Below are 26,646 nucleotides of genomic sequence, written 5' to 3'. Positions count from 1 at the left end.
TTGGCATGAGCCAGTTAAATTCTTAAGGCATAAATGCAGGCTCATAGCACAACTGCATGTTCCAACAAATATTGCCTACGTCATGACAGGCAGATTATGCCTTAAAATCTGTCATTCATCATTCATGAGTCAAATATAGAAAGTTGGGATGACAGGTTGTTTATGGTTTTAACAGGAATGGAACAAGTGATGTGATTGTAAGAATAATAATGACTTTCTGGGAACTTCCCTGTGTTGCTTGGCCTCTCCCTGCTTTAAAGGGGAAGTCTTGGAGCCACCACCTCAAAGGTGTCATCCCTTTGGTTTTGGGTCTGGGGTAAGGTATAACTAGCTCAGTCTTAAAGAAATAAAAGTCTAAAAAATAATCTCCATCCCAGATGGAGGTACAATGGGGCTCAGATTAGTGATATTCCTCAAATGGTAACAACCGGAGCAAAAAAGGCACTTGACATGCTGGTCAAAAGCCAAGGCCTGGTCAAAAATAGCATCTTAATCTCTGAAGTTGCACCTAACTGAAGATGAAACAAACCCAATACATTCCTTCTGCTTCTTCTTCAGTAGAATTTATTAAAAAATCAGTTATTTGAAAACCATCACTTTGTTCATATTCTGAGGCTGAAATGAAAAATAGAACTGACTGTCATCCATAGAGAAATTAGATGCACATTTAAACTTATGATCTGTCTAAGGGGAAGCATGTACAAGGCAAACAAAACAGGACTCAGAACAGAACCTTGGGGCACACCAGAAGACAAAGTTCCCATCAGAGAGGTAAAAGAAAATCTGCTGTAGGTTTGATCGAGTGATTATGATTCGATAAGCAACAGTGTAGAAGGGTGAGTACTGAGATCCAGGAATGCCATGAGAGAGCATTCACCCGCATTAAGATTATGTTAGAAGAGCTGAAACATGTCAACAGTCTTTTTTATATATGTGTACGAGACAGAGCAGCTTGGCAATCGTTTTTGTTTTTGTTTGTTTGAGGTGATGATTTTGTGCCCTGACATCTTAAATGTTATCTTCAACGAACAAGTGGAAATTATAATCATGGTTGGGGAGAGAAGAAGTGCAGATGACGCAGTGACAGTTTAACTGATGGTGCCAAAAGTGAATCTAAGATTACCTGACCTGATACAAGTTGGGCAAAACGAAATGTCTTAATTAAGATTTATTAAGTGAATTAAAAAAACTTCAAAATGATTTGTCTTCTTTGTTTCATTCTCAGATGCCTGAAAGATACACCAATTCACCGTCTACTTTGTATCATTTAATGTGTTGTTATTTTAACTTTTTTGCACTCTATAAAGCTAAAACCTCGGTCTTTCTGTGTTATAACTTTTTTTCTATTTTTTGAGTGTTTGTAAAGCCTGTCTGCAATACATTATATTATCCGAGGAGAACATGAAGCATTAAGTCACACCTCTGCTAAAACCAAGAATCTGAGATTAGCGGCACACTCTGTGGAAAGAAAATTCATCATGGGATATTGTTATTCCTTGTAGTGTATGAGGTTGTGTGTGTGTGTGTCAGTGTGGGTGGTTATAGATGACAGAGCATTCAAATACTGTATATATAGGCCAGTGAAAAGTATTTTTCAAAGTTACACCTTGCTGTGTTTACATGGTTTGTTTATCAAGAACCGCTGAGCATTAAAAACTGATTACTACTGACATGATGGATTATGAACACAGTGGACTTCTAAGCCACCAAGGTAAATATCTTTATGATATTTAATAGTACATTTAATTTTTTTACAACAACATTGTTATTTGATATATCTAATAATGCAGTTTAGTATTAAGCCACTTAGGTTAAATGTCAGAAGTGCCTTATATAATGACAAATAAAAATGTTTATATGAATGATGTTACAAGCAAGCTTTTGTACAGACATATATGCGCTGGAGTGTGTTGTTTTTTGTTGTAGTAGTAATGTGAATGTGCAGGCCCCTCCCCAATTTAATGTTTTCTTGTAATATTTCTGGCTTTATACTAGACGTAAACTAGGCCTGTCCTAGCTTTAAAAGGAATCTACACCCTAAAAAGTAGCCTTCTCCAAGGAAATACTTCCAGTGATGTTAAAGGATTTCCATTTTCAAGGATGAAAGCAAACCATAAATACTAGTAAAAGAGGCGTAGGCATAGGTTCCCAACATTATTGGCTTGTGACCCCCTAAAACGAACTAATGTCTTCCTTTCCTGACTATTTAGTCCAAATTCAGAGAGAAATCCATCCTAGAAGAAGCAGAATTCTTTTTACTTTATTTTCTGTGTTGCATTTTGAGTCACCTGTGTCCATATCATCTTCTCTTAGTACTTGTCTTGTTGCTTCTGGAAGTCCAGTGGAGGCCAGTGTTTCTTGCTCCAACTGACACCAGCTGTGACTTAAGGAGCACGAAGTCTCTTACCGAGCTAGTGAGACACGAAGCAAATGAGCTGCTGGATAAATATGTAAGTACAACAGTGATTATGTCATGTTATCATTTTTTCCAGGTATGATGTATTTCCTGTATTACTTGTTGCATAGTGTGGCACTCAGGCTATTAGGACATTTTTCCACCAAGTGCAGTTTTTGTAGCCGGTGCAAAACATAAAAATTTCCCAAAACGTCCATGATCACTTGATCAAAACTCATATTTGATCTCGGTGCAACTGTCGTTGCGAGATTTGTGACGTAATATCTGAGTTAATTTTTGTTTGAATTTCATCCTCATCATTTCATCCTCATCATTTAAATGTGACCTCATGGGCTTTCGTAACGCCATCGCTGATATGTTTGACACTGCAGGACAACATCACCAGCCCATCGCGCTCACTCATTGCGCTCTGATCATTTATCAAAAATAGTTGTACAGCCAATCCTCTGCTGAATAAACAAAATGCAGACATCCTTATTTATAGAAGAGCGAAGAAGTTTCACCTCACATCTACCCAGAGAGATGTTGTAATCCTTAAGATTTCGTTCCTGGTTGATTTGGTGATGCCCGTGGTTACCGAGGTAACAGCAAGTGCAGTTAAATAATAGGCCTACAGCTAATAGTCCTTGGGCAGCTGCTTTGTCAGAAATACAGCAAAAGTAGTGTAGAGTAGTTTTCCACACAAAAGCAGGGCACAGTAAAAGAAGTTGGTCACCGCTGAAGAGTTGGAGGTGTGCAGTCTGTCACCTGGAACTGCATTTAACAGCTGGTTGTGGCTGCACCATCTTGTTTTTACCCAGACTTTAAATTTGTGTTTCATGTTAACTTAACTTTCATGTCAATTTACCTTCATTCACTCTCAACTGTCCTCAAGACTTGTGCTAATTTGAAAATCTTATTAATATACTGTAGTTCATTTAAAAAAACAATAAATGATGGTAGTTGAATTTGCATCATTATTGATACTGAAATGCCCTCTAATTTGCTCTTGTTTGGATTAAAAAAAGGATTTTACAATGATCACATTCGTAGAAAAGGTTTCAGTCGTAGTCGTAGACTCCTTCCTGAGGGCAGGGCTTAAGTAACACAGAGTAGCTTAAATTTCTGAGTTCCCGGACCATTTTTCACAATTGAGAATGACTTCCGGATGGGAGCCGAAACGTCTTGTTTCTGAAAAACAGTGTCCAGATGACTACGACTGAAACCTTTTCTACGATAGAACACTCCTGGACCAATGAGGGACTACACCGTCTTATTTTGAATGATCACCTTCACTCCCCACGATTTATGGTGAATTAATTAAAAGGGACAGATCACCCCAAAATCCAAAATACACATTTGTCCTCTTACCTGTAGTGCGATTTGTCCATCAATATTGTTTTGGTGTGAGTTGCCGAGTTTTGGGGATATCGGCCGTAGAGACTGCCTTTCTTGAATATAATGGAACTATATGGCACTCGGCTTGTGGTGCTCAAAGTGCCAAAACATTTGAAAAACTCAACAGCAAAACCCGGCTACTCAAGATAATCCACAGAGCTTGTTGTGAGCAGTTTCATGTAGGAACTACATGTATTTTTGATTTTGACATGAACTGTCCCTTTACAACCCTTTCTTTCTTACAGACAACTTTTCATGGACCCATTAATGGTTTAGTGGACGGTGTCCCTGATTCCACAATATCTGGTATCAACATTTCTGAGAAGCTGCAGGACATCGTCAACAAGAATATCCTTTTTTATTTGCACATTTCAAAGGTAGAAGAATATCAGAAGGCACATTGGGGCAACCCGGAATCTGTTGCAAAACCCCTGACTGATGTCAAGACCAGACTAGACCACCATTTAAGTAAAATACAGGCAATTCTCAAACACATCATACCAGAAATGCCTTTGCCGGCAACGCCAGCCCCACCACAGCTGTCCAACGATCATGACTATAGGCGAAAAAAATATGGATGGGGTGTCATAGACAAACTGAAGGACTGGCTTACCAAAGTTCTGCAGGTACTTGAGGAGGCAAAGGAAGTGTGTGACAAAGAGACAGCAGAGATTTAACGCTTTTAGACTCCTGAGAAGTCTGTGAAAATGACCCTGATGATGTCACATGATATCGTCATGCTCTCTGGTATATTCTGCCATGCTTAAGATTTTTGTACCGCAGCCCCGGTAAAATTGTCACCACCATAACATCTGCCTCTGGTCAATGCCAGAACCCCATTGGATGTGTGTTGTGGAGATCAGCGTGAACTTCAATTTTGCTGACCTTCGGCTGCAAAACCTGGTGGAAAGTCAGAGTAGCACCATTATGGCTCACGCAGCTGCACATGAGAGCACAGCCACTCTAACCACTGGAAATAATGGCCTTGCTTTGCATAATGTTGAACTTATGTACTTACATAAATATTTATTTAGGGATATTTATTTTTTTTAAACATGAATTAATCTATGTCCAGCAGACTGTGATGTAATCTTAATTAGGATTATTTATATTTTTATTGAATATGTATTTATTTTCTTAAAAAGGTTGATGAAAACAATGATATTATTAGTATTAACACTTTATTTATACAATGCAGCACTTATCTCAAAGCAGCATTTACAGCGTACATGGCAGGCAAATGTAAAAGCAAGTACAGTAAAATAAGTAAAGAGATGTTTCCTAATATTAACAGTTTTTGTTTGTGTGTGTTATATAATTTATTTCAGTCCAATGTTTCAATTAATCTGTTATTCATTAATTAGTATTTTTTTAGTTAGGTAACAAAACAAGTGTAAGTTGTGTAGCTTTATGTTTGTTTGTTTTATTTACTTTCCTGTGATGTTGGTGTAAATCATCTGCTCAATCACTGATAGTTTTGACAGATTTGCATCATGAGGACTGCTTACTGTCATGTTATGGAAGGAAGGATGCAACCGTTCTGCAGGAAATGGCCTTCTGTTCAAGTAGGTGCACTCATGGGGGTGTGAGTGTGTGCCTACAAGTGATTTGTCAGTATTAACTTACAAATCTTAGATTAATGCTTTATTTGTTATTTTGTATGCTTTGATGACTTGTATCTGTTTAGTTCACCCTATGCTTATCAGAGCAGGTGGTATGTTCCAGTTAGGTCAGGCTGAGAAGGTATAAGCCCAAATACTGGTCGATAGTTTTATTTGTTGTTCTTGATTTTTGTTTAATTTTTTTTCTATTATTTTTGAATTTCACAGTGTTATTTCTTGCTTTATTTCATTCATATTTTTGTTATTAAACTGTACTTTTTTGAACTGACTCCTGCCTGCAGATCTGTTTCTTCAACATCTTTAAAGTTTGCTCTTTATATGAGGTGGCAACACTAGAAAGCATTTTACATTACAAGCAGTATACATTTACATAAATTAACAAGAAGATAAATAAATATACATATACACAGATGATTTAATTATATATATACATAGACATATCTGTACTATTCTGTGTCAGTTTGCTTTTTATTTCTTTTGCTAAAAAGAGCTAAAGGTTCTCATGACAACAAAAAAATTCAACTTTTATTCAACTTTTATGCCAAGGATTGGGCCGCTTGTTATCAGTCCTACCCCATGTAATATCAAGCAAATCAAACCAGTAATGTAGCGTTAAAAAATGTTGTTGGAGGGTTAAACTGGACTGAACCAGGCTGACATGAAAGGATATTGTTGAGTTGTGGTTAGCGTCACATCTACGCACAGGAAGTATTGCATGAGGGGGATCAGAGAAGGAATGAATCAATCATAACGTAAATATGCTATCACAAGTATGTGATAAATAACTGACGTATATATCTGAAATGATGTAAAGATGAGATGGATCTTTGGTGTTGGGTCCAGAGTAAAAATAACTGCTTATGCAAATTCACTATTGTGCGTAGATCTCTATCTACAAACCAAAATTATTTCCCAAACCAAAGTTCAGTAGGATCATTTACTTAAATTTGACCCAAGGAACCAATTGATTTTTCTGTTTCAGTCATTTGCAGAATGTTTATGAATATTTTTGCACTAGAAATGAGTAAACCTTCATGACAGTTCTGTTGAATACAAATCTTTAGTCTCAATCTTAATCTTCAGTAATTTGCAGCATTTCCTTAAATGGAAGTGACAATGAGCACTGCACAAGGTGTCAAAGGAACCCAATCTTGACTGGTTTGCCACTTTTTTCATCAAAGGATATGGCCAAGTTAGAGATAAAGGAAGTTTATCTTCAGCACTTTCACACGCCTCCTTTGAAAGCTGTGCAAATAGACCTATAAAAATTATCTTGGTGTGATCATTATTGCATTACTATAGGAATCAGTCCTTGTCATTTGAAAACTTGAGCAGAGTCAGAATGAAATACAGAGCAGGTACAGTATGCCATCTAACTCACTTTCTTCATTCATCAATCAGAATGTTTGTCAGAAGGCATTATTTCAAACTTTCAAATTCATGTGATGGATTTAAAAAGTTGTGATTGTGCACTTGCATTTGCAGGTTTTCTGAAAGTGATGTGTGTCTGGATGGTGATTCTGATGCAAAGCTTGCATGCAGGACATGCACCAAAGAAACATGCTGCTGGTAGTTCGTGCAAGCTGAGAGAGCTGACAGCCCTCACCAAAAGTCAAACTGAAGAGAGCTTGGCAAGTTTTGTGAGTAACATAATACTGTGTGTCCCGACAGTATGTCTGAAGGTAGCGTGTGTCACGGCCACCGTCTTCATCACACTGGAATTTCTGCCTCAAGTTTGGACATTTTCAATTTCAGCAGCAGAAAGATGAGCACAGAGACATGCAGGCAGCGGTGGAGGGGGTATTTAGATCTTTTACTTAAGCAAAAGTAGCAATATTACAATGTCAAAAAAAGTCCATTACAAGTATAAGTTCTGCATTAACAATTTTACCTAAGTACAACATTAGTATTAGTGGTAAAATGTATTTAAGTATCAAAAGTACGCATTATGCAAACAGACATTTCAGTGTTAAAATAACACATACAGTAAATAATATTATTGAAATACTTTAACTGATGCAGTGCAATGTTAGCAGCATTTTCATGTTGTAGTTGGTGGAGGTGAAGGTGAAGCGAATCTTATACACTCTTTGTGTTATAGACTTTAGATGTTATAGAGATGCATTACATGCATACACTTAGAGAGTACATGTACTTAGTTACTTTCCTACATTATTTATAATATAGTTGGATGAGCTGATTTGTGGGTTTCTGAAAGTTTGAAAGACAGGCTTTTTTTGCATGTTTTACTTACTTGTAAGATTAATGACATAGCTGCCAGTGCATTAGCATCTATTTTATATGACTGTACTATATGAATATTAAATTACACGATCTTCTCACTTCAGTGTATGTGATGAGCCTTTTGTGGCAAGAAAATGTGTCTTGTCACTGCCCATGCCTGTTTAAATGCTTTGATTCCCAAAATGTGTCTTTTGTCTTGGTGACATTGGTACATTGACATGCACCAAAAAGCAGTTGGCTTTTAAAATCACATCTTTTATTAAATCAGACCCTGTGTGACCCTGCAGAGACTAGCATGACTAGAGAGATTAGCGGCATATTTGTGATGCAGTGAGATTACATTTCATGTGATGAGCAAAATAAATCTTCCAATTAAATTCACTGTTGGTCTTCTGTTACAGGACGAAGCCAATGGGAAGCACCTTGGCACTTGGTCCCCAGGCTTCCCTCAGCTCCAGGTCCACCAGAACTCTCCTCTCCATCCGTCAAAAGTTCAGTGCAGCCTCCTCTTCATGGCTCAAGGCCTGGAGAAAGTCCTGGAGGACCAGAGGAGGAACCTGAATCCCACAGATGTCTCACTTGACAAGAAGCTTGGGGATACCATCTCCACGGTCAACATGCTCGCAATGTGTGTGAAGAAAATTCTCGGTGGGGAATGCTCCCCGAAGCCATCCCCACCAGAAATGCCCAAGCATGCGTTTGATAGGAAGCAGTGGAGTCACACTCTGTTGAAGACAGCCAGGGACTATCTGGACTGGATGGAGCGTAAGCTTGGGGTCCAAAATTCAAAGGTCAAAGGGAAAAATAAGATAAAACGTACAGTTACTGAGGCAACACGTCACAAGTATTTGGAGGGGAGTGGAAACCTCTTGTAATTTTTTAACACAAGCTGATCTCAGTTTGTGACGCAGAAATGGTTTACAGTTTATGGACGCTTTTCTTTAACAGTGAAGGATTTTTTCAAGATGTTAATGCTTATTTAAGTTGTCTCAGTTTTCATACTCTGTAAGAATGAATGGATGGATTTAATGTAATTTTTTACAAGAGGTTTTTTTTTTTTTACACACAGCCTAGGTGAAATAGCTGATTACATTTTGCATTTTTTCAGCTGTTTATATTACCCCCGTATTAACACCACACTTTTTAAAAATCTTCATGTTAAGTTAAAATGACCAGCTGCTAGCTGTAGCTTCATGTTTACTTCACAGACATAAGAGTGGTATCGATCTTCTCATCAAGCTCTTGACAAGATAGATAGACAGAAGTGTATTTCCCAAAATGTCTAACTATTCCTCTAAAAGCTATATCAGAAATGGCTTTGTTCAAATAAACTTGATGCTTTTCAGCAACTGACATTGTTCCCATGTGACTATAATTAATCAACTTGCCAAAGAGGCAAATTAAAAGGGGCTCTAATACATTTCTTAATTACGACAGTTTGTTTTCTCAGCCTTCACAATGATTAATTGTTTTGCTCTGGCCATCCATCCCTTGTGAGCGGGCTACGTTGCCTGAGGTAGAAAGAGAAGCTGATAAGAATCACCTTCAGAGAGAGCCACCAGTTTGGACTCCAATCACTATATTTCACGGTGAAATTTGTGGACAGATGGACAGTGCATGGTACGGCAGATAAGTCTGTCACACTCCCATCAAAGCAATGCAGGAGAACAACACTGTAACAAAGATTAATGTGGGCCTCGTCTTCCTCAAATTAAGTAATCAATTAATATTCAATAAAAGTTCCAATGTTTCGTGGGTCTGAATGAACTTCAAATGAGTCTACATGATGTTGAAAATCAGCCAAGTCCCTGAAATGTTACATACTTGAACATGGACATTTTCTAATAACTATATACTTTCCTACACAAGACTGTCGTGGAAATTCAAATCAAACTCAAATGGTTTTTTTTTTTGTTTTTTTACAAAATACTTTTTGAATGCATGTACCTTCTGTTTGTGCACTATTTCCACTGATGCTCAATTTGGCTAATAAAATAAAATGCCTGGTGAGTTCAAGTTCACTTGGCACTGCTTGATCATGCAGTACGTTTTCCCTTTTCTCTAGTACACTAAACCCATAGGTTTTTTTTTAACAAGCTTTAAAATACAAGTTTAAAATAAAGCCTTTGGTAGCTTTAGCATGCCTATCACCCTTGTTTTGGATAAACTACACACACACACACTCCAGTGTTGAACTGCCTTTTACACCTGTAACACAACAGTTCATAAAAATATCAAAGGCAATATTAAAGAAATTCTGAATGTCACCATTTATAAAAAGCATAAACTACAACCCATTTCATTTCACAGTCACTTTTATTAAATAGCAGTTTCATATGCATGCACTATACACAGAAGTAATGACACATTCGGTGCTGTTTTTAAAATATTCAACAAAACATGAAAGACCTTAAGCCTATTTTACGACATGAACTGGTTTGAAGCAGATTCTGATGGATGAGCTGCCTGCTATGTAGACCTGATGATCATCACGGATGAATGTATGAAGCGTTCTATGCACTTATGAAGTGTAAATAATCAAATCACATACAGAATTTGTCCATTTTGAAGTTGGTCTTGGATGTCTCCATCTCTTTGCTACTATAATACAAAATTGTCCAAGACAGAAGTTAATTTGCAGAGAGCCTCTTCTCCAAGCACCCTTAGGTGTCCAAACAGGGACGTTTTAGTGGCCCACTGCTGTTCCTGTACTTCCTAAAACCCAAGAGGAAAGTCAAACGCTCATACAGGAAGGAGCTCTGGAGGACTCTCTCCGTAGCAGTACTTTGCTTGAGGGTTTCGGTAGGTGTTCTCATGTTGAACACTCTGCATGAGAGGAAAAGAAAATGCAAAAGTAATTTTTTGCTGCTGAATGAACAAATGCAATATATTTACGAAGAAAATGAGTGTGAAGCTTATCTCACCTAAAACAATAGTGCATTTGAATGTTCATGGGTGGGGGATTTTTGAAATACACACTAGGTAGGAATGTAATAAATGAAAACATTCATTTCCTTTCAAGGAACCATAAAACACTTTATCTGATGATCTCATTGAAAGCAACTGACAATAAAAGTTAAAATTCTGAGTTAATATTGGGGAGAGCAAAGGTAAAAGCCAGTGCAGAATGAGATCTATCTCTGGAGAATCCATGTATTATATAAAACTAAACTGATCAATCTCAATTTTCTCATGACATACTTGTGAAGAAGTCCTACACTTGGCCAGGCACAGCTCAAAATGATCCTCTACAGCAGTGAATAGATTCTGGAAACCTTCAGCGGCACGATTCAGGAAGTGCTCAAGGAGAGGTTGCTGAAGAAGAGTACACAGATAAGAGAGTGAACATGTATAAAAAGTGCAGATTTTAATCTGTTCAAATTGTTCTTTTTTGTCCCTCATGGTCACTGCTATGTATAAAATACAAAATCAATACTCTGAGACATATAGGATCTGAATTCTTGCATTTCATGATCGTCCATTAAAATGTATGCATGCAGCAGTCTCGAAGATGCAGCATGAGGACAGCTGAGCATTTTCTGATGACAGTAATAACCCAAGACCCTGAACATCCTTGATGTGACAGATTACCTTATCAGGCTGGAGACAGCAAGACACGCAATACTCATAGATGCTACAACAGCCATTAGCCAGGCAGCTTTTACAAATGTACTGTCTGCTGCTGGGAGCATTGACGTTACAGCAGCCATTAACCAACAAGTCTTTTCTCTCGCAGACATAACCTGTGAAACATTAACACAGATAAGCACATTGATTAAAGGCAAAGAAACAGTCTTGTGGAGCTGTCATGTTATCATCCCCGAATGGCTGCGCTGAGTAACGGCTGCATTACTCACCGAGTTCGTCTGTGAGCAGTGTCCTGCCCTGGATGGAGTTTCTGCACTGAGTGATCTGTCGGCTGCTGTTGCCCAGGTTGAAACGGACTTTCCAGGGGATGCGATGGTCTGAATCTCTAACCTCTAAGAGTGTGCGGTCCCGTATGGTCCGCTCCTCCTGCAAAGTTCACACAGGAGAAGGTCATGAAATGCCATCAAAGAACAACTTAACAAGTTCAGAAAAGGGTCAGACAATATGATGATATGAAATGAGAAAATACAGTAGGGCTGGAAATGTATCTGAAAATTTTCAGATAGTGCTGATACGATACCTGAATTTTGGTAATAATGCCAATTTTTTTTTGATATCTTAGTTTGAGAACTAAAAACCCTTTTTCATTAAACAAAAAAGACAAAGTACTCACATGTTAAACAGTGTCTTAACAAACAAGACCTTTGCCTAAATAAGTACAGTCTAAAAATGGCTCATTTCTGATTTTAGTCAAATAGAGCTGAGCCGATTAAAGGATTAACCGATAAGGTAATGGAGAAAAAATGTTTGTGCAATAATTTAGATAATACATTAATCGTTTTTAAAGCAACAATGCAGAAAATTAACTAGTTCCAGCTTCTCAAGTTTCTGCTGGGTTTTTTTTGTCATCTATGATAGTAAAGTGAATATCTTTGGGTTTTGGATTGTTGATCAGACTTTTTTTTTTTTAACTATTTTATGACACATGGCAGTTGTGGCTCAGGAAGTAGAGCGGGTAGTCCTCTCCTGTCCACACGGTAAAGTGTCATTGATTTTTCTAAATCTAGAGATTTAGAGAAAGCTATCTTTTTGATATTCCATGAATTAAGCCATTGAGGGCAATATTGCAAGTTAATGAGCAGGACTGCTTTAAGGCAATATTGGGTTAACAGGAATTTTGCATCAATGTGCACCTTGATTTGTCAGCTGATATCTTGTATGAGCCAAAGACAGACATTCCTATCTGGTTATTTCATCAGTATTCATCTATTTCTCAATAGAAGTTATAAACAATTCACTCTTTTGTTATATAAAATCACATATACCAATGATCTTATCCAGATAGCCCACCCCTGGTGCAGAAGATTTGCTTCTGTGTAGTGTGTTTCTGTACCTGTTTGAGTGTGCTGGTGAGAAAGTAGATGAGAGACAGTCCGAAGACTACTCCCAGCACCCAGCGCTTTCTCAGTAACCGCCGTAGCACCATCATAGCATGGCTTTCTTGGGGATTTGCCTGTGACAGTCCTAAACATCAACCCTCGACCAGTATCAATTCCCTGACTGACGTATCTGTCACGAATATGTAATGATGTGTGCCTATGTGATGATGGCTGACTCAAAAACTGGAAAACCGAGCAAAACTGGCTCTGTAAACGCACGTTAGCTAGCTTTATCAGACAGCAAATGTGATGAATAACGTTACATAAGTACCAACAAGTGAAGACGTTTTATTTTTCAGAGCCAACACAGCAGCATTAACAGTTAGCTAGTTAACCCATGTTGCAGGTTTAAGTTACTAACAATTACGTAAAACAGACAATGGCTGTAAATATGAATTATGGTTTGACACAGCTCAAAACAGTGGGCACGCGAGCTAACTGTGTTTCATTATAAAAGCCTGCTTTGTTAGCCTGCTAGCTAGCTGTCGTTAGCATTAGCGTTCTGTCTCAGATAAGCTAGACACTGATTATAAAAAAAAAATACTAATATACAATGACGTAGTCTACTGACGCAGTTTCGTTTAAAGAAAACGCTTTTGTAATGTCTAGCATGCAGCTACTGTGATGTTTATCCAGCGCAATCTGACATCCACCTAAAGCAAAACAAATTTCCAACACGGATGTGGTGTGGTGGGAAGGAGGACGCTGATTGGTAGATAGGCGCGCTAGGTGACGTCATACAGGAAGTTTTCAGAGCTGGACCATCGGAGCATCTTTTGTGGCAACATCAACCCCTTGCTAACCTGCCACTAAATATGACAAGAGCTGAAGGGCAATTCACTGAACTAATTCAGGTAAAGTCGTCTACATTGCAGTTTACTGTCTAACGCATGAAACGCACACAAAGCAGAATAGCTGAACATATAAGCTGTAAGCCGGCCTTTCTGTCAGCCAGACACTGTTGATGTTGATTTGCATTTGCAGGGCTGGACCATGTGGTGATGAGCGCTATGCCATGCAGAGGAGACACAGCAGCAACACGGATGGCATGCCCTCTGAAAGGTGGGAAGAATAGCTGTCAGAAGCTGTTGCAAGCCCTTTGTTTGTGTATTGTCTACTTCATACACTATATGGTCAAATGTATGTGGATCCCACCGTCCACATACATGCAGTCTGGGGCTGCATGTATGTGGCAAAGCCTCTTAGTTCCGGTTAAAGCGAATCATAAATCTACAGCGTACAATGATATTTTAGACAATAGTTTGTGGCAACATTTTGGCAGAGGCTTAGCCCCATTTCTGACCTCAGCGCTTTGTAACTCTGTGGTCGCTTCCAACGCAAACCAAAGGGGTAAAGTCAAAACCTTATTATTTAACCTGTCTCCCTGCAATAATTAAATGTTTTCCTGGGGCAAAAATGTTTAAAAGCAATATTTCCACAGAGCGAATCCTGCAGAGCCTTCCCAGCACATGAGGCTGTCATAGCAGCAGAGTGATACCCATGGTTTAGAAATGAGATGACCAACAGTCATTTATGGCCATGTATTGTAGTGTAGTGTTGACACAATATAGCTCAGTGCTCTCACTTACAACTGTGTAGAAGTAGGATGTAGCAGAGGTATCTCTAAAGAAACTAGCCTTCCTTACCCATACAGAGAGATAATCCAGTAAAATGTACAGATCCATTTACACTGCATATCAACAAAATATTACATATTTAAAGAATATACTATATTGGATATGAAAAATAAAGCACAGCCATATTCCAGGCTAATGTTTTCTTTTTGCATCCTCCCCTTTTTCCCCACCCAGGAGCCGAAGCCAAACTCTGGGCTCAGAGAGCAGCCTAGATGAGGGTGGCGTGTTTGACTGTCTGAAACCTGACTCACCCGCTTCACCCCAGCAGATCTTCTCCGGCCTGGTGGGTGTCCCCTCCGGCTCTGTCTCCTCTGCCCAATTCCAGGCAGCCGGCTTAGTCCTGGGCTCTCCCCCTGAAGTTTTTATTCAGATGACTGCATCGTCGAGAGAAGAAGGGGGCTCCCACCGCACGGATGGTGGATCTTTTCTCCCTCGACCGCCCCAGCACCACCATCACCACCACCACTTCCACCACCAGCCCCTGCAGCACAGGACCTCCTCTCTGCTCCAGCAGGCCACCACAGCAGCTGCCTCAGAGAGGCACAGCTCCAGGGAGGAGGCCCAGGAAGACCCGTCCACCCCGGCCCCAGCCCTGTCTGAGTTGAAGGCAGTAGTCACATGGCTGCAGAGGGGCTTCCCCTTCATCCTCATTCTGCTGGCTAAAGTCTGCTTTCAGCATAAGCTAGGTACACCAGCTTGTGGAGTAATAGAGCTGCTAACAGTGTCTTAATAGTACACTATTTACAACAAAGAATCATTAGCAGCATAAGATCTGGTTTAGTGATGATGTTGCACCTCTCTCCTGCAGGTATTGCTGTGTGTGTCGGCATGGCCTGCACATTCGCCTATGCCAATTCCACGTTTAGGCACCAAGTGTCATTACGGGTAAAAAAAACCTACAGTATATTGATACAGATTTTTAAAGACAATGACAACATCTGATATTTTCCAATGTTAGCTTAAACCAATGCTGATACTGTTACACACTTAGTCTTCGTTTAAATTCAGGCTAAGCTTTTCACACATGCCTATATTAAAGGACAAGGCTGGTGTTATTTTATGTTTTTCTTGTTTTTAACAAATCCCACAAAAAGACCAAAGGAAACACCATCTCTCAATACTTTCCAACTTCCCTACCCTCTCTCAACCCAAAGGCCATTCATTCCTACTGAAGATGTAAATAATAAAAAAAAAAAGGTCGCAAGTACTGTCTCGTTTTTTGTGAAGGTTAAGTAAATTCCTAAAACAGCTGGGCACAGTAGTCTTTATCAGACGTTTCTCAAAAAGGAGTAAAATAGTACATTTGTTGGGGACTATTTTCAGCGGCGGATTAACACACATTTGGTGTGCTAGGGAGTATTTACAGCAACGGGGCAGTGTATGTTGGATTGACTCAAAATAAACTACAGTGCCCATGTTCATGGGATTCTAGGACATATTACCCAGTTCAACGGTGTGTCTCATTGATGGGATTTGTTGACTATAAGAAAAATATACAGCACCACCAGCCTTATCCTTTAAGTTATTTAAATGGTTAAAAAAAGATAATAATAATACTCTGGTTGTTCCGTTCTTTTGACAGTTGTAATATTTTACATACTTGTAGGGAGAAATCTACAATCAAATATCACCATTAAAAATCTTGCAGTGATCTGAATCTGGCAGTAATAGGCTGAAAAATTGGTGCATCTCTATATATTTGTATTAACATTGTTTTCTGTGAACCACTTTGTTTATAGCTACAATATATAGCTTTTAAGTCTTGCTTTTATTCCCCTTATTTGGTCAATTACGTGCCTTACACACGTTTCACTCATCCTCAAGAGCTGTCTGTCTTAAAAGCGAACATGTAGTGTAGGTCAGCAGGAAGCAGATAGAGAAAGCAATGAATCAGCAATGAAAATGCAACAAAAAAAACTGATGTTCTGTGTTACTGAAAATATTAGATATCAGACGGACTGATAATGCACCAGACATTCTGTTAATTAGTGACATTATTGCAAAAAAAACGGTGCTGAACTACAATTTTAGAAATGTATTGTAATGTTGCTAAAATAGCTCTGTCTCTTTTATGTTACCAGGAGGAGCGTTCTGTATTTGTTGCTCTGTGGATCATCATGTTCCTTGCAGGGAATATAGTGTATATCTACTACACATTTAGTCACGAGGAGCTGCACAACAGGTAGTGTACAATCAGGCATTTTTACACTAGCTGTGTTTCTTTGCCTGCCATCTCATGTTTTGTATTTTCTTTATACGTATTTTTAGGTTTTTCCATTCATTTTGTGTTGTGTAAGCCATTTTATTTTTACTTCCATTTCCTTTAGGGAGTGTTCCTATTCTTGTCTGGTCTTGTTCTGTGAGTATTTTGTGTTTTTTTTTTTTTTTTTTTCATTATTTTGTTTCCAGAGACTTTCTTACACTATGTTAAACATTTGCCTTGCTGTTGCTTGTCATTCTACCATCCCGAGTGAAAGCACCAGAGCTCCCTATAACAAGTCATCTAGATGTTGTTTTCTTTTTCCTCTAGCCTCATATTTGCCAAGCCCAACCTCAACAGCTTTGACTTCTTTGATCTGATCTGGGCAGTGGGCATCACTGACTTTGTCCTTAAGTACTTCACCATCGGCCTGAAATGCTTTGTCCTCTTTTTGCCCAAGATTCTCCTGGCCTTCAAATCCCGGGTAAGAAATTCACATTCATTTCTCTGATCCAGGAAATGTGACTTTTAATTCATTTTAATCTTTTTCATGGGACAAACTTACAGTTTACACTATATCCATGAATTATAACTATAACATATAACTGTAAATTTAATCATCTCAACATATAGGATTTTTTCCTATGATCCTCTAATGTGAGGATTTGCAGCTTATATCTGTTTTCTATCACTGTAAAGAGAATTTCTTTGAGTGTTGGACTGTTATAGGTCGTAACAGTGGGACAAAACACGGAGCTCAAGACATAACCTTGTGCTCTGTGAAAGTGTGATTTTACAGACATTTTGACGATTAAAAACAATTGAAATAATACTTATTATATTAATTCATAATAAAGCTAGTTGTTAATTGCAGCTCTAATTATATGCATTTAATGTTTGCCCAGACGGCCCAAAAATAGATGCTTGCAGCTTTTTGCCCAACCTGAAGAGATAAACCAGCTTTTAACCTTGATTTAAAACCTAACTAACCTAAAAGAGGTTATCTCATGTGACTGTAACTCTTCAGCCTCTTGAAGCTGCTTCCCAGTAAAATCACTAACACTATGAGAGCATGCAGGGATGGATTTGTCCTTTAAACACATTACTGAACCTGTAGACTAGACCAATCTCAAAAGGCATCTAATCTGAGTTTTTGGTAAACTGTCATATTCATGCTTATCCATAACATGGCGTAGACAATGATTGAGTTCACTGGAAGTTCACTGTCAAAGTTGTGAAACTTGGTTGATAATTTAAAAAAAAAAAAAAAAAAAAAAGATTTGCTGAACTATGATGAAATACTCCACTAAGTGATGAAAGTGCTAAAGGGTCACAGTGTGAAACTGTTTTGTATTCATGAAGTTTTAAATGGTACTCCTTATGTGAGCTTGTGCATGTGGGTGTCTGTGTGCGGGGTTAGTCTGGCCCGAGGCAACAGAATATGTCTACACACACACACACACACACACAGATAGACTTTGATTTCCATACAGGTGAAGCTCATATTCCTGCTGTGTGTTTGTGTTTGATGGCGGGAGGAGGAGGGGGGTTACAAAGTATTAGGATTAAATTTTCCACTGATAAACAGACCTACAGGCCTATCAGAACCACGGCAGCCAGCAACTGAGCTCATTTGCCCTCGAGGGGTTTGCACGGGTGAGGTCATCCCTCCCTGGAGCTGGACCATTACCTGTACTCTCCACACACACACACACACACACACACACTATACGATATACTATACACACATACAGAATTTGACAGTTTGTTGGGACACATGTTGACTTTTAGGGAATCCCAGATTGTATCATCGCTGTCTTCTACTAGTTCTTGGAAGGCAAACAGTCCTGTCTATTCTGAACTCCATGAAGTCCATAATCAGCCTGTCTACTTCATTACTGCATCCAACCGCAGACACACTAATGATCCTACATAATCACTACAGTCAGCGCGAGTCTGCACAAGTGATAGCAGGCATGGATACAGAAGTTCCATGACGGCTTCATTTTAAAGGCGTAGAGGGCTCATATCTACTGCTTGTGTATGAATCCTATTATTTGTCTGTTGCCTAGGTGTGTAAGTATTCTGATTGTCTCTGAGTCTTTTGGCACATGCAGTAGTTCCTAAATTTGGTCTAATTAATATCATTCTGTGGTTTATTGTTTGCTTTTTGGTGTTGCTCTACATGTCTATTCTGTTGACCTCGAGCAAGATTTAATGTTGAAGACTTTCTGCAGCTGAGGGTTCTTTTTTATTTATTAATTTTTTATAACAGATTTTTTTTTTAAATGCTGATGAATTGAATAATTGTTTATTAAATGTTATAAAAGAGTGAAAAAATACCATCACAAGTTTTGAGAGTCCAATTGAGTCCAATCTTAATTTTTTTTTTGACCGACAGTCTAAAACCCATGTTAAATTTACAACAATATAAAACAGAGAAAGAGAAGAAATTGTGGAAGACAATTAAAGACAATTTGAATGGTTTGATTTGTTTGAATAAATAGAAGAAGAACTTTAATAAGAGGGGAGAGAAAGGACCGATTGAAAGTAAGACTTTAAGCTACCCTGTAGAGTTTTTAGTTAGTTGCGCTATGGAGCAATGCAGGGCTCCAGACTAACTTTTTACATTGGTGGCACTGCAGTGTTTTTCTTAGTGGGTCCCCGTTTTGTTTGTATCGTGCACGAGCAGGTGGGCGCCGCGATTCACATCCTGCTAATGGTTCCACTGATCAACAATTGGTGGCAGTAATGCACCAGCAAACGTAGCAGTGCGCTAACAAAGACAGTGAATACAAAGACTGCTAGTGAGCAAACATGGATGTACACAATGCACAATTTAAGATCTTTAAAAACATTTCAAATGTTTTATGAGGAAGGCAATGTACTCAACAAGCTTGTTAGGCCTCAAGGACACATACAGTATATTTTGATGAGAAACCTTAAAAAGTAATGAAACCAAGAAACTACTCAAACAAGGCCTGTGAGCTTACTCAAATTCTTTGGCTTCTGTCCAAACTCTAGATTTGACAGTTTTTGCGTGGGCGTGATGGGCACTGTGGGATACGAGGCTGAGGGGACAATAAGGAAGATGAATTAGCCACTGGTAGAGGTCTTCCTCCCCTACCAACCTGACTGCTTGTGGCTCTTTACCCACAGTCATCAATCTTTGTCAGCTAACATCCAGGAAGTCATTATGCAAGCTGGGATGCCACGGGGGCCATCGGGGAATCAAGTCTGCCGTCATTGTGGTCGCCTCTGTTTTTAACCGTCCCCAATTCACCTAACGCACTTTGTGGCAGTGGGGACTTAGTCAGAAGTTAATTTCTTCTCTGTGATTATTTAGGGGAGGGGATGTCCTTTTTTAAAGGCAGCTAGCAAGCCCCCGTAGGGCTGGGTTTAATGTGGGCACTGGGTAGCAGGTGGAAAGAGCCGCTGCCAGTTTCCCTTGCAGTGTGGGGAAATTGCCTGTACTGCTGTGAAACTGTGGAGCTCTGGATTGCAGCCATGTTTGGGCTGGAGGCATGCTGTTTTAAGCTTTTAATACCGCACTGCTCTTGACTAGATAGAAGAGTGCCTCAAAGCTGTTGAGCTCTTTCTGCCTCTTGGACAGTTAGTGAGTGGATCAAAGAAAGAATACATATTGTCTCAATTTAGTATTTTTTCATTTAGTTAAAACTTGCATTAAGACTGCTATGGTCCCTTTTGTTGCGTCGTCTTCAAAAACACCACCACATTCTAAATAGCAAAATTTTAAGTGGGCACATTCGCAGTCACTGCCACCTGCATATGGACATGAAGTTTGATCGAAGCATCTAAAGAGGCTTCCACTACTTCTGTAGTTGTTAATGTTGTGTGTTTGTCCAGGGCAAGTTCTACCTGCTGATCGAGGAGCTGAGCCAACTGTTTAGGGCCCTGGTGCCCATCCAGCTGTGGTACAAATACATCATGGGAGAAGACCCCTCCAACAGTTACTTCCTGGGAGCCACACTAATCATCATCTACAGCCTTTGCAAGGTAATCAGTGCCTGGCAGCAAAATAAATAAGATCAATATTGTTTTTGTACTTTATTTTTAAGACTTACTATTCGTGCAAATATAGACTACAGAAAATTTAGATTCCTACATCAGAAACATTGCAAGCAGTCATCAATAAGATGTACAAGGGTCTGACAACAGATGGAGGAAATACTCCTGTGAAGAAAAGAGCTCAGAAAAGCAAAAAGAGAAGCAAGTAAAGGTGCCTAAAATACGAATAATGCTACTTAAAGTCTAAAACCCCACTAGCACGCTACTTGAGCTTACAGTGTTCACTACTCCCCACAATATGAAAGTGTTGGATAGAATAACCAACATAGTGATGATATTGTTACTCTTAGAGGCTTGCTGGAAGCTACTGAAGTTTGTTGTGATGGTGGTGCTAGACAAAAGGTCATGGGGTCATTCAGGTCAAAACAATATTTTGGGAGCAGGAATGGTTTCAGCAAGTTTCATAGCAATACTAGTTATGAGAGATTTATGATGTATCTTGTGTGCACAGTTAACATTTCGGCTCCTGGATGGCACTAGATGAAAGTCAGTGGGGTATTAAAAATAATAAGGGTTCATCCTCTGGGGGAGCAAAATATCATGGCAGTGGCGTGGCTCTAGCAATGGCAGTGTCAGCTGATTGGTTGGTTGGTCCACCACTTTATTCCAGACTGAAAATGTCTCAACAACTACTGGATGGATTGCCATGCATTTGGTACACAAATTCATGTCCCCCTCAGGATGAATTATAATGACTTTAGTCATTAGTGCCATCATCAAATATCTGCAAAACTAATGACAGTCTCAGCTGTACCTTGTGTTAAATGCTAATGTTAGCATGGTGAACATATATGCCTTTACAGTTATACCTTCTAAACATCAGCATGTTAGCATTGTCATTGTGAGCATGTCAGCATTTAGCTAAAATCACCATTGTGCCTAAGTTCAGTCTCACAGAGCCGCTACCGTGGCTGTAGACTCTTAGTATTGTTATTGTGTAAAATTTGATAGTGATGGAGTATAACTCGGGGGGGTCATCAGGAACATTTCGATTCATCTGTTGGGGAGCGTGAGTATCCACAAAGTTCATGGAAATCCAGCCATTAGTTTTCCAGATAAGTATTGGCTCTGTCTCTGCCACTTTGGGTAAAGCTAGTGGAGGTGCTCAAGGAAAAGAAATATAACCACCAAATTACACTCTTCACAGGTCATTCTTCTTCTTCATCGGAAAGAAATTTGGGCCTGAATTTTAAACACAGTAAATTGCGAGGTGTCAAATGGACAGCGATAGTTTAAGAATAAGAATGGATGTCGAAATTAGGTTGGCTGACAGTCATCGACCACTGAGCCCTCTAGCATTGTAACATCGCGATTTAACCTCGGTCTGTGGAAGGGGAAGAGTGAAGGAGACAGGAACACACAGTTAGAGGTCACAGCAAGGTCAGTTACTGAGAAGTTACATAAACAAACTTATGGGAAAAAAAGGTTTTTAGAGCCATGGGTCAGTTTCGAGTTGGTCATGTTATTAAATGGGAAGCTGAAATAGTGAAACTTAGTGGAACTTGGATGAATGATACTCTGAATGATGAAGTATTTACACAGTGAGGTTGTCACTGTCATGTGTAGTGCGTGTTGACAGTTATAGTCCAGGCTTCTTTTAATACACCAGTGATTCACCAGATGTAGTTGTTGATGATTGGCATGTTCTGCTGAAGTGGGTGGACAGCTTCCTGGGAGTGTGCGTGCTGAGGTGCAGCACTCACACTTGGTTTTTCCCAAGATCAGGCCATATTAGCAGTGTGTCAATATTAGAGTATGCGTGATGTGCATCAGTGGTTGATTAACTGTTGTCATGCTGTTTAGTCACAAAGGGGCAACAGTTGGATACATTTTTTTTTTTCCAAAACAGGCTTAAGAGCAAAAGCTTAGCAGTTTGAATCATCAGACAGGAAGCTGCAGGTGGAGGAAGTCGTAATTTTCCATTTCCTGCTTTAAGTTAACAGGAACAATTTGTATATGAATACCCAGAAATTAAGAATGTGTAACCAGTAAAAACTGCACAGATTGATCATTTCAATTCAATACTTTATTTGCCATTTGCTCAGGTACAAGGGCATTGGAATTCTTGCGTGAATCTCTCAGTCAGGGCCACCTTGTGATTGCTTTATCTTACATAAAATCAATGAAATGAGAGATGTCACATTGGCGACTCTCCATTTTTGGAGAAATTGATAACTTGTTGCTGTTTAGGAGATTATAGAAACATTTTCTATTCTCTTAGTGTAGTTTTTAGCAATGCAATTGCCATGGCTCTAGGGATGTATCAGTCCTAGCAGTCGGTGGCTCTGTCTGTCGGTCGTTTGGCGTCGTCCACCACTTTGGTCCAGACTGAAATATCTTAGCAACTATTGGGTGGATTGCCATAAAATTACATACAGACATTCATGGTCCCCAGAGGTTGAAACAATTCTGACTTTGGTGATCCTCTGACTTTTCATCTAGCACCACCATAAGGTTGACATTTGTGATTGTGAGTAAAATGTCTCAGCAACTACTGGATGGATTTCTGTGACATGTGTTACAGTTGTTCACCATGTTCCCCTCAGGATGAATTGTAATCACTTTGGTGATCCCTTAACTTTTCATCTAGCGCCATCATCGGGTCTAAAGTGTCCAATACTTACCTGCAAAATCATTCCCATCAGCCTCAGCTGCACTTTGTGTTTAGAGCTAATTTGGCAAATGTTAGCATGCTAGCACGCTAAACTAAGATGGTGAACATGGTAAACATTATATCTGTTAAACATCAGCATGTTAGCATTGGCGGTGTTGTTAGCATGCTGACGGTAGCGTTTTGCTCAAAGCGCCGCTGTGGCTCAACACAGCCTCACAGAGCTGCTAGCATGGCTATACTGTTAGTCTTGTTAACAAACGTTTAGTAAAGAGTAAAAGAAGGTCAGAATATGGAAAATAGGACTGCTTGTGGGCAGTTGTAATTGTCGTTCTCATAAAAAACTGATTGTGCTAAATCTTTATTGCTTTGCAGTCCTTTGACATCTGTGGGCGTGTGTCTGCCATACGCAAGGCCTTGGTAATGCTCTGCAGCTCCCAGGTCAGATTCCGACTAATTGTACTTTTTTTTTTACATATCAGTAAACACAGACACAAGTTTGGGTTTTTGCACTGTGTTCAGAATAAATCTAGAAGAGCAGAGTTTAATCCTTTTAAATTTCACTCTTTTTTTTTTTTTTCTCGTGCAGAGTTATGGAGTGAGGGCAGGCAGTCAGCAGTGCAGTGAGGCAGGCGATGTCTGTGCTATTTGTCAGGCTGATTTCAGAGACCCCATAGCCCTTCTCTGTCAGGTAAGGACTCTAAACTAGTTAGGAGGTTAAAAATGATAAATTATTATACATTACTTAAATGTAACAGATACAAATTTAAAGAGAAACTAGGCTGAAAAGCAGTGTTTTACTGCCCTCTCTGGTTGAAAGTTTGAAGTCTGCTGAACCTCTGACCACAGCCACCATCACTAATGGGTGTAGTTGGGTGTAGTCAGAAGTGTGCTGTGTTGCACCTGTAACCACACTTAACAGTGATGTCACAGTGTAGTGACACACCCAGAAGTAGATGTGAAAAGTGAAAAGTGAAAAGTTACTCCACTGGAAGTTGGTAAAAAGCTGGTGTTAAGTCGTTCTTTAAAGTGGCAATCTCGAAGATTTTCATTTAAATATACGTCTGTTAAGTCACTATCTATTGCCAAATGAGTTAACAAATGGTGATTGAGCCTATGATGAAATTATATGAAAGCCCATGCATTTGCAATATTACGAACTGGGTGTCTGTGGTGACATTCCCGGGAAAAATGCTGTATTAAGTTACTGCTAATGCAAACCGAACATTTCCTACTGCCTCAGCTTCATATTAAAAGCATTTAACTGACTTTTATTATGAAGTAGTCACAGGAAATACAATGTGTTTGTCAGTGAGCTTGACACTGACATCATCAAAAAAGTGTCTACAAAACAAGACAACGGTCATTTTCGGCATTTTTTTGACAGCGGATCAGTTTGAAATATTGCGGGGAGTAATGGAACAAGAACAAGCAGCCACAGTGAGCTGTTAGATGAAGAGCTGCAGGCGACAGGCTGCACAACAATCCAACTTCCCAGCGAGGTAACCAACTCCTTTCGCTGCGCCCTGCTGTTCGCAGACTCATGCCATGTGCAGCATAAAATCAGATCGCGGTTGCTCACAGAATGATGGAAAAAGGCCAGTTACGTCCTGACTTCTTTATTAAAACGACAATAGTTTGTTTTGCTGCTCCCAGAATTCTGTGACCTTTTGGTATTAAACTGCATTTGCTGTCACCACTAGTAACTACAGGTGTCACCAAATCAACCAGGATGTAAATCTTAAGGATTGCCACTTTAAGTATAAATGGGAAATAAAACAACCATTTAAACAACCGTTTACTTGCGTTTTCCTTTGCATCCTACTACTGTTATTATGTGATAATATAAGCGGTCCTTGAAGGGAGGTCAAACGTCAGTATCAGCTACTGAACAGCACTCATAGACACAAGACGCTCCTGCAGGGTGGTTCTTTAATTTCCTGTGATATTCATACTCAGTATCAATCTGTAAATAACAGTCAAGGCTGTAATTTAAACCTTGAATGCCAAATGCAAGAATTGTTTACCACAGATTTTAGAGAGACATGTGTACATGTTAGCTGTGCGTTTTCTGCTTCTCTGTTGCAAAAGTGAAACGTGCGTGTACACTCTGCTCCCCCGCAGCACGTGTTCTGCGAGGAGTGCCTGTGTTTGTGGTTCGACCGGGAGAGAACATGTCCGCTGTGTCGCTCCACTGTCATCGAGACCCTGCGATGCTGGAAGGACGGCACCACCTCGGCTCACTTCCAGATCTACTAAGCTCTGACAACATATTATATGCACGCAGAAAGATGGGATTGTGCTGTAATGCGAGTTAGACAACGGTGTGTCATCTTTCTCTGTTTATCTTAGCGCGGTGAGTCTTTCAATCAGGGGAAGCATAATCGCAGTAACACACAATACGTAGGGGGACTTTAATTTCAGAGGCATTTGAAAAGGCCAGAACATAACATGTGTGTAAATCACAACGTCTTCAGTGCAGACAAGTTGAGCATCATATGAAGCTGGTGGTGGAGGCCACAGGCACAAACCAAATTATCAACATGGTATCACTTAAAAGAAACATAAAGCTGGCCTATTGTCAGTTTTGCAATTGGACTGTTGTCATACAGTTATGGCATTTTTGTGTACATGTAGACTTAGCCACTGTTGTCAACTGTGAACAACATTTTATTTTACACTAGACACATGATAAAATGTTACTTTGATTTAGTGTGGTGATAATGTAAATAGTCACAGCATTCAGACTATTTGTTTTTGTAAATTTGGCACATTTTTTGGTATTCTTTATGATTTTGTCATGTCTGTATATTGTCTATATTAATCTTTTTTTAAATTCTACAATTGGTATTTAACATAAGTTGTATTTGGTATTTAGTTTAAAAATTTGTAATATTTATTTGAAAATGGGATACCACCCTTTGAACAAAACAAAGTGTCCCGCGGAATGACTGTAAGTAAAAAAAAAAAAAAATCACTTCAAACGTGTACTTTCAGAAGGTAAAAAAGTTCTTGGTTAGCAAACGATAAGGTTATTTAGATATTGAGTAATGAACATAAGGTGGTGTGTGACTTTTAATTACCCAGACGGTAAACAGCACATAGTGTAATTGTTTATGGTGCCAGCCAGGCATAACATTTTGTAGATTTGTATCAAGTGTGGTGCAGATATTGAAGTCGGTAGGATTTGACTTTCCGTACATTTCCACTTGCAATTTCATAGACGGTGGGGAGCTCATTTCTGATTATCTTCATTGTTATTCCCCATTAATATTATTAATATGAATAATTTCCTTTAGAATAATTCATTCATGGGATGCATAATAGACAGTATGACTTTAATGCAGAATGCACTGCAGTGCAGAGGTTTTCAGTTTGAAATTAAAGCACTTGAGCGCACCTTATCAAGCGTATTTCTTGTTC

The 26,646-nt window shown here is 39.2% G+C and overlaps 4 protein-coding genes across 5 annotated transcripts; 3 read left to right on the top strand and 1 right to left on the bottom strand.

Annotated features, from left to right (window-relative positions):
* Positions 1–116: 116 nt before the first annotated feature.
* LOC122876407 lies at positions 117–5,998 on the top strand. Its single transcript, XM_044196716.1, has 3 exons — positions 117–1,711; positions 2,314–2,450; positions 4,039–5,998. The coding sequence occupies exons 1-3, from the start codon at positions 1,672–1,674 to the stop codon at positions 4,468–4,470; spliced, it is 609 nt and encodes a 202-aa protein (XP_044052651.1). The 5' UTR covers positions 117–1,671; the 3' UTR covers positions 4,471–5,998.
* A 627-nt stretch (positions 5,999–6,625) lies between these two features.
* On the top strand, positions 6,626–9,702 carry LOC122875887. Its single transcript, XM_044195511.1, has 3 exons — positions 6,626–6,773; positions 6,901–7,055; positions 8,061–9,702. Exons 1-3 carry the CDS (start codon positions 6,758–6,760, stop codon positions 8,532–8,534), a joined length of 645 nt encoding a protein of 214 aa, XP_044051446.1. The 5' UTR covers positions 6,626–6,757; the 3' UTR covers positions 8,535–9,702.
* Positions 9,703–9,956: 254 nt separating this feature from the next.
* spring1 (SREBF pathway regulator in golgi 1) lies at positions 9,957–13,370 on the bottom strand. The gene is made up of 5 exons (XM_044195510.1): positions 12,641–13,370; positions 11,517–11,673; positions 11,251–11,402; positions 10,861–10,974; positions 9,957–10,485 (listed from the first exon to the last, which is right to left on the bottom strand). The coding sequence occupies exons 1-5, from the start codon at positions 12,734–12,736 to the stop codon at positions 10,402–10,404; spliced, it is 603 nt and encodes a 200-aa protein (XP_044051445.1). The 5' UTR covers positions 12,737–13,370; the 3' UTR covers positions 9,957–10,401.
* A 25-nt stretch (positions 13,371–13,395) lies between these two features.
* On the top strand, positions 13,396–26,627 carry rnft2 (ring finger protein, transmembrane 2). 2 transcript variants are annotated; one of them, XM_044195507.1, is made up of 10 exons: positions 13,399–13,540; positions 13,671–13,748; positions 14,498–15,009; positions 15,132–15,208; positions 16,405–16,505; positions 16,854–17,007; positions 20,391–20,540; positions 23,599–23,664; positions 23,813–23,914; positions 25,348–26,627. In XM_044195507.1, exons 2-10 carry the CDS (start codon positions 13,702–13,704, stop codon positions 25,480–25,482), a joined length of 1,344 nt encoding a protein of 447 aa, XP_044051442.1. In that variant the 5' UTR covers positions 13,399–13,540; positions 13,671–13,701; the 3' UTR covers positions 25,483–26,627. The 2 variants fall into 2 exon arrangements, with proteins under 2 accessions (XP_044051443.1, XP_044051442.1); XM_044195508.1 differs by lacking the exons at positions 23,599–23,664; positions 23,813–23,914 and having other exon boundaries at positions 13,396–13,540.
* Positions 26,628–26,646: the final 19 nt, after the last annotated feature.

The sequence above is a fragment of the Siniperca chuatsi genome, linkage group LG5 (genome assembly GCF_020085105.1).
Source record: "Siniperca chuatsi isolate FFG_IHB_CAS linkage group LG5, ASM2008510v1, whole genome shotgun sequence".
NCBI lineage: Eukaryota > Metazoa > Chordata > Actinopteri > Centrarchiformes > Sinipercidae > Siniperca > Siniperca chuatsi.
The sequence above is the reverse complement of the archived record's forward strand: the minus strand, read 5'-3'. Positions and strand labels throughout refer to the sequence as shown.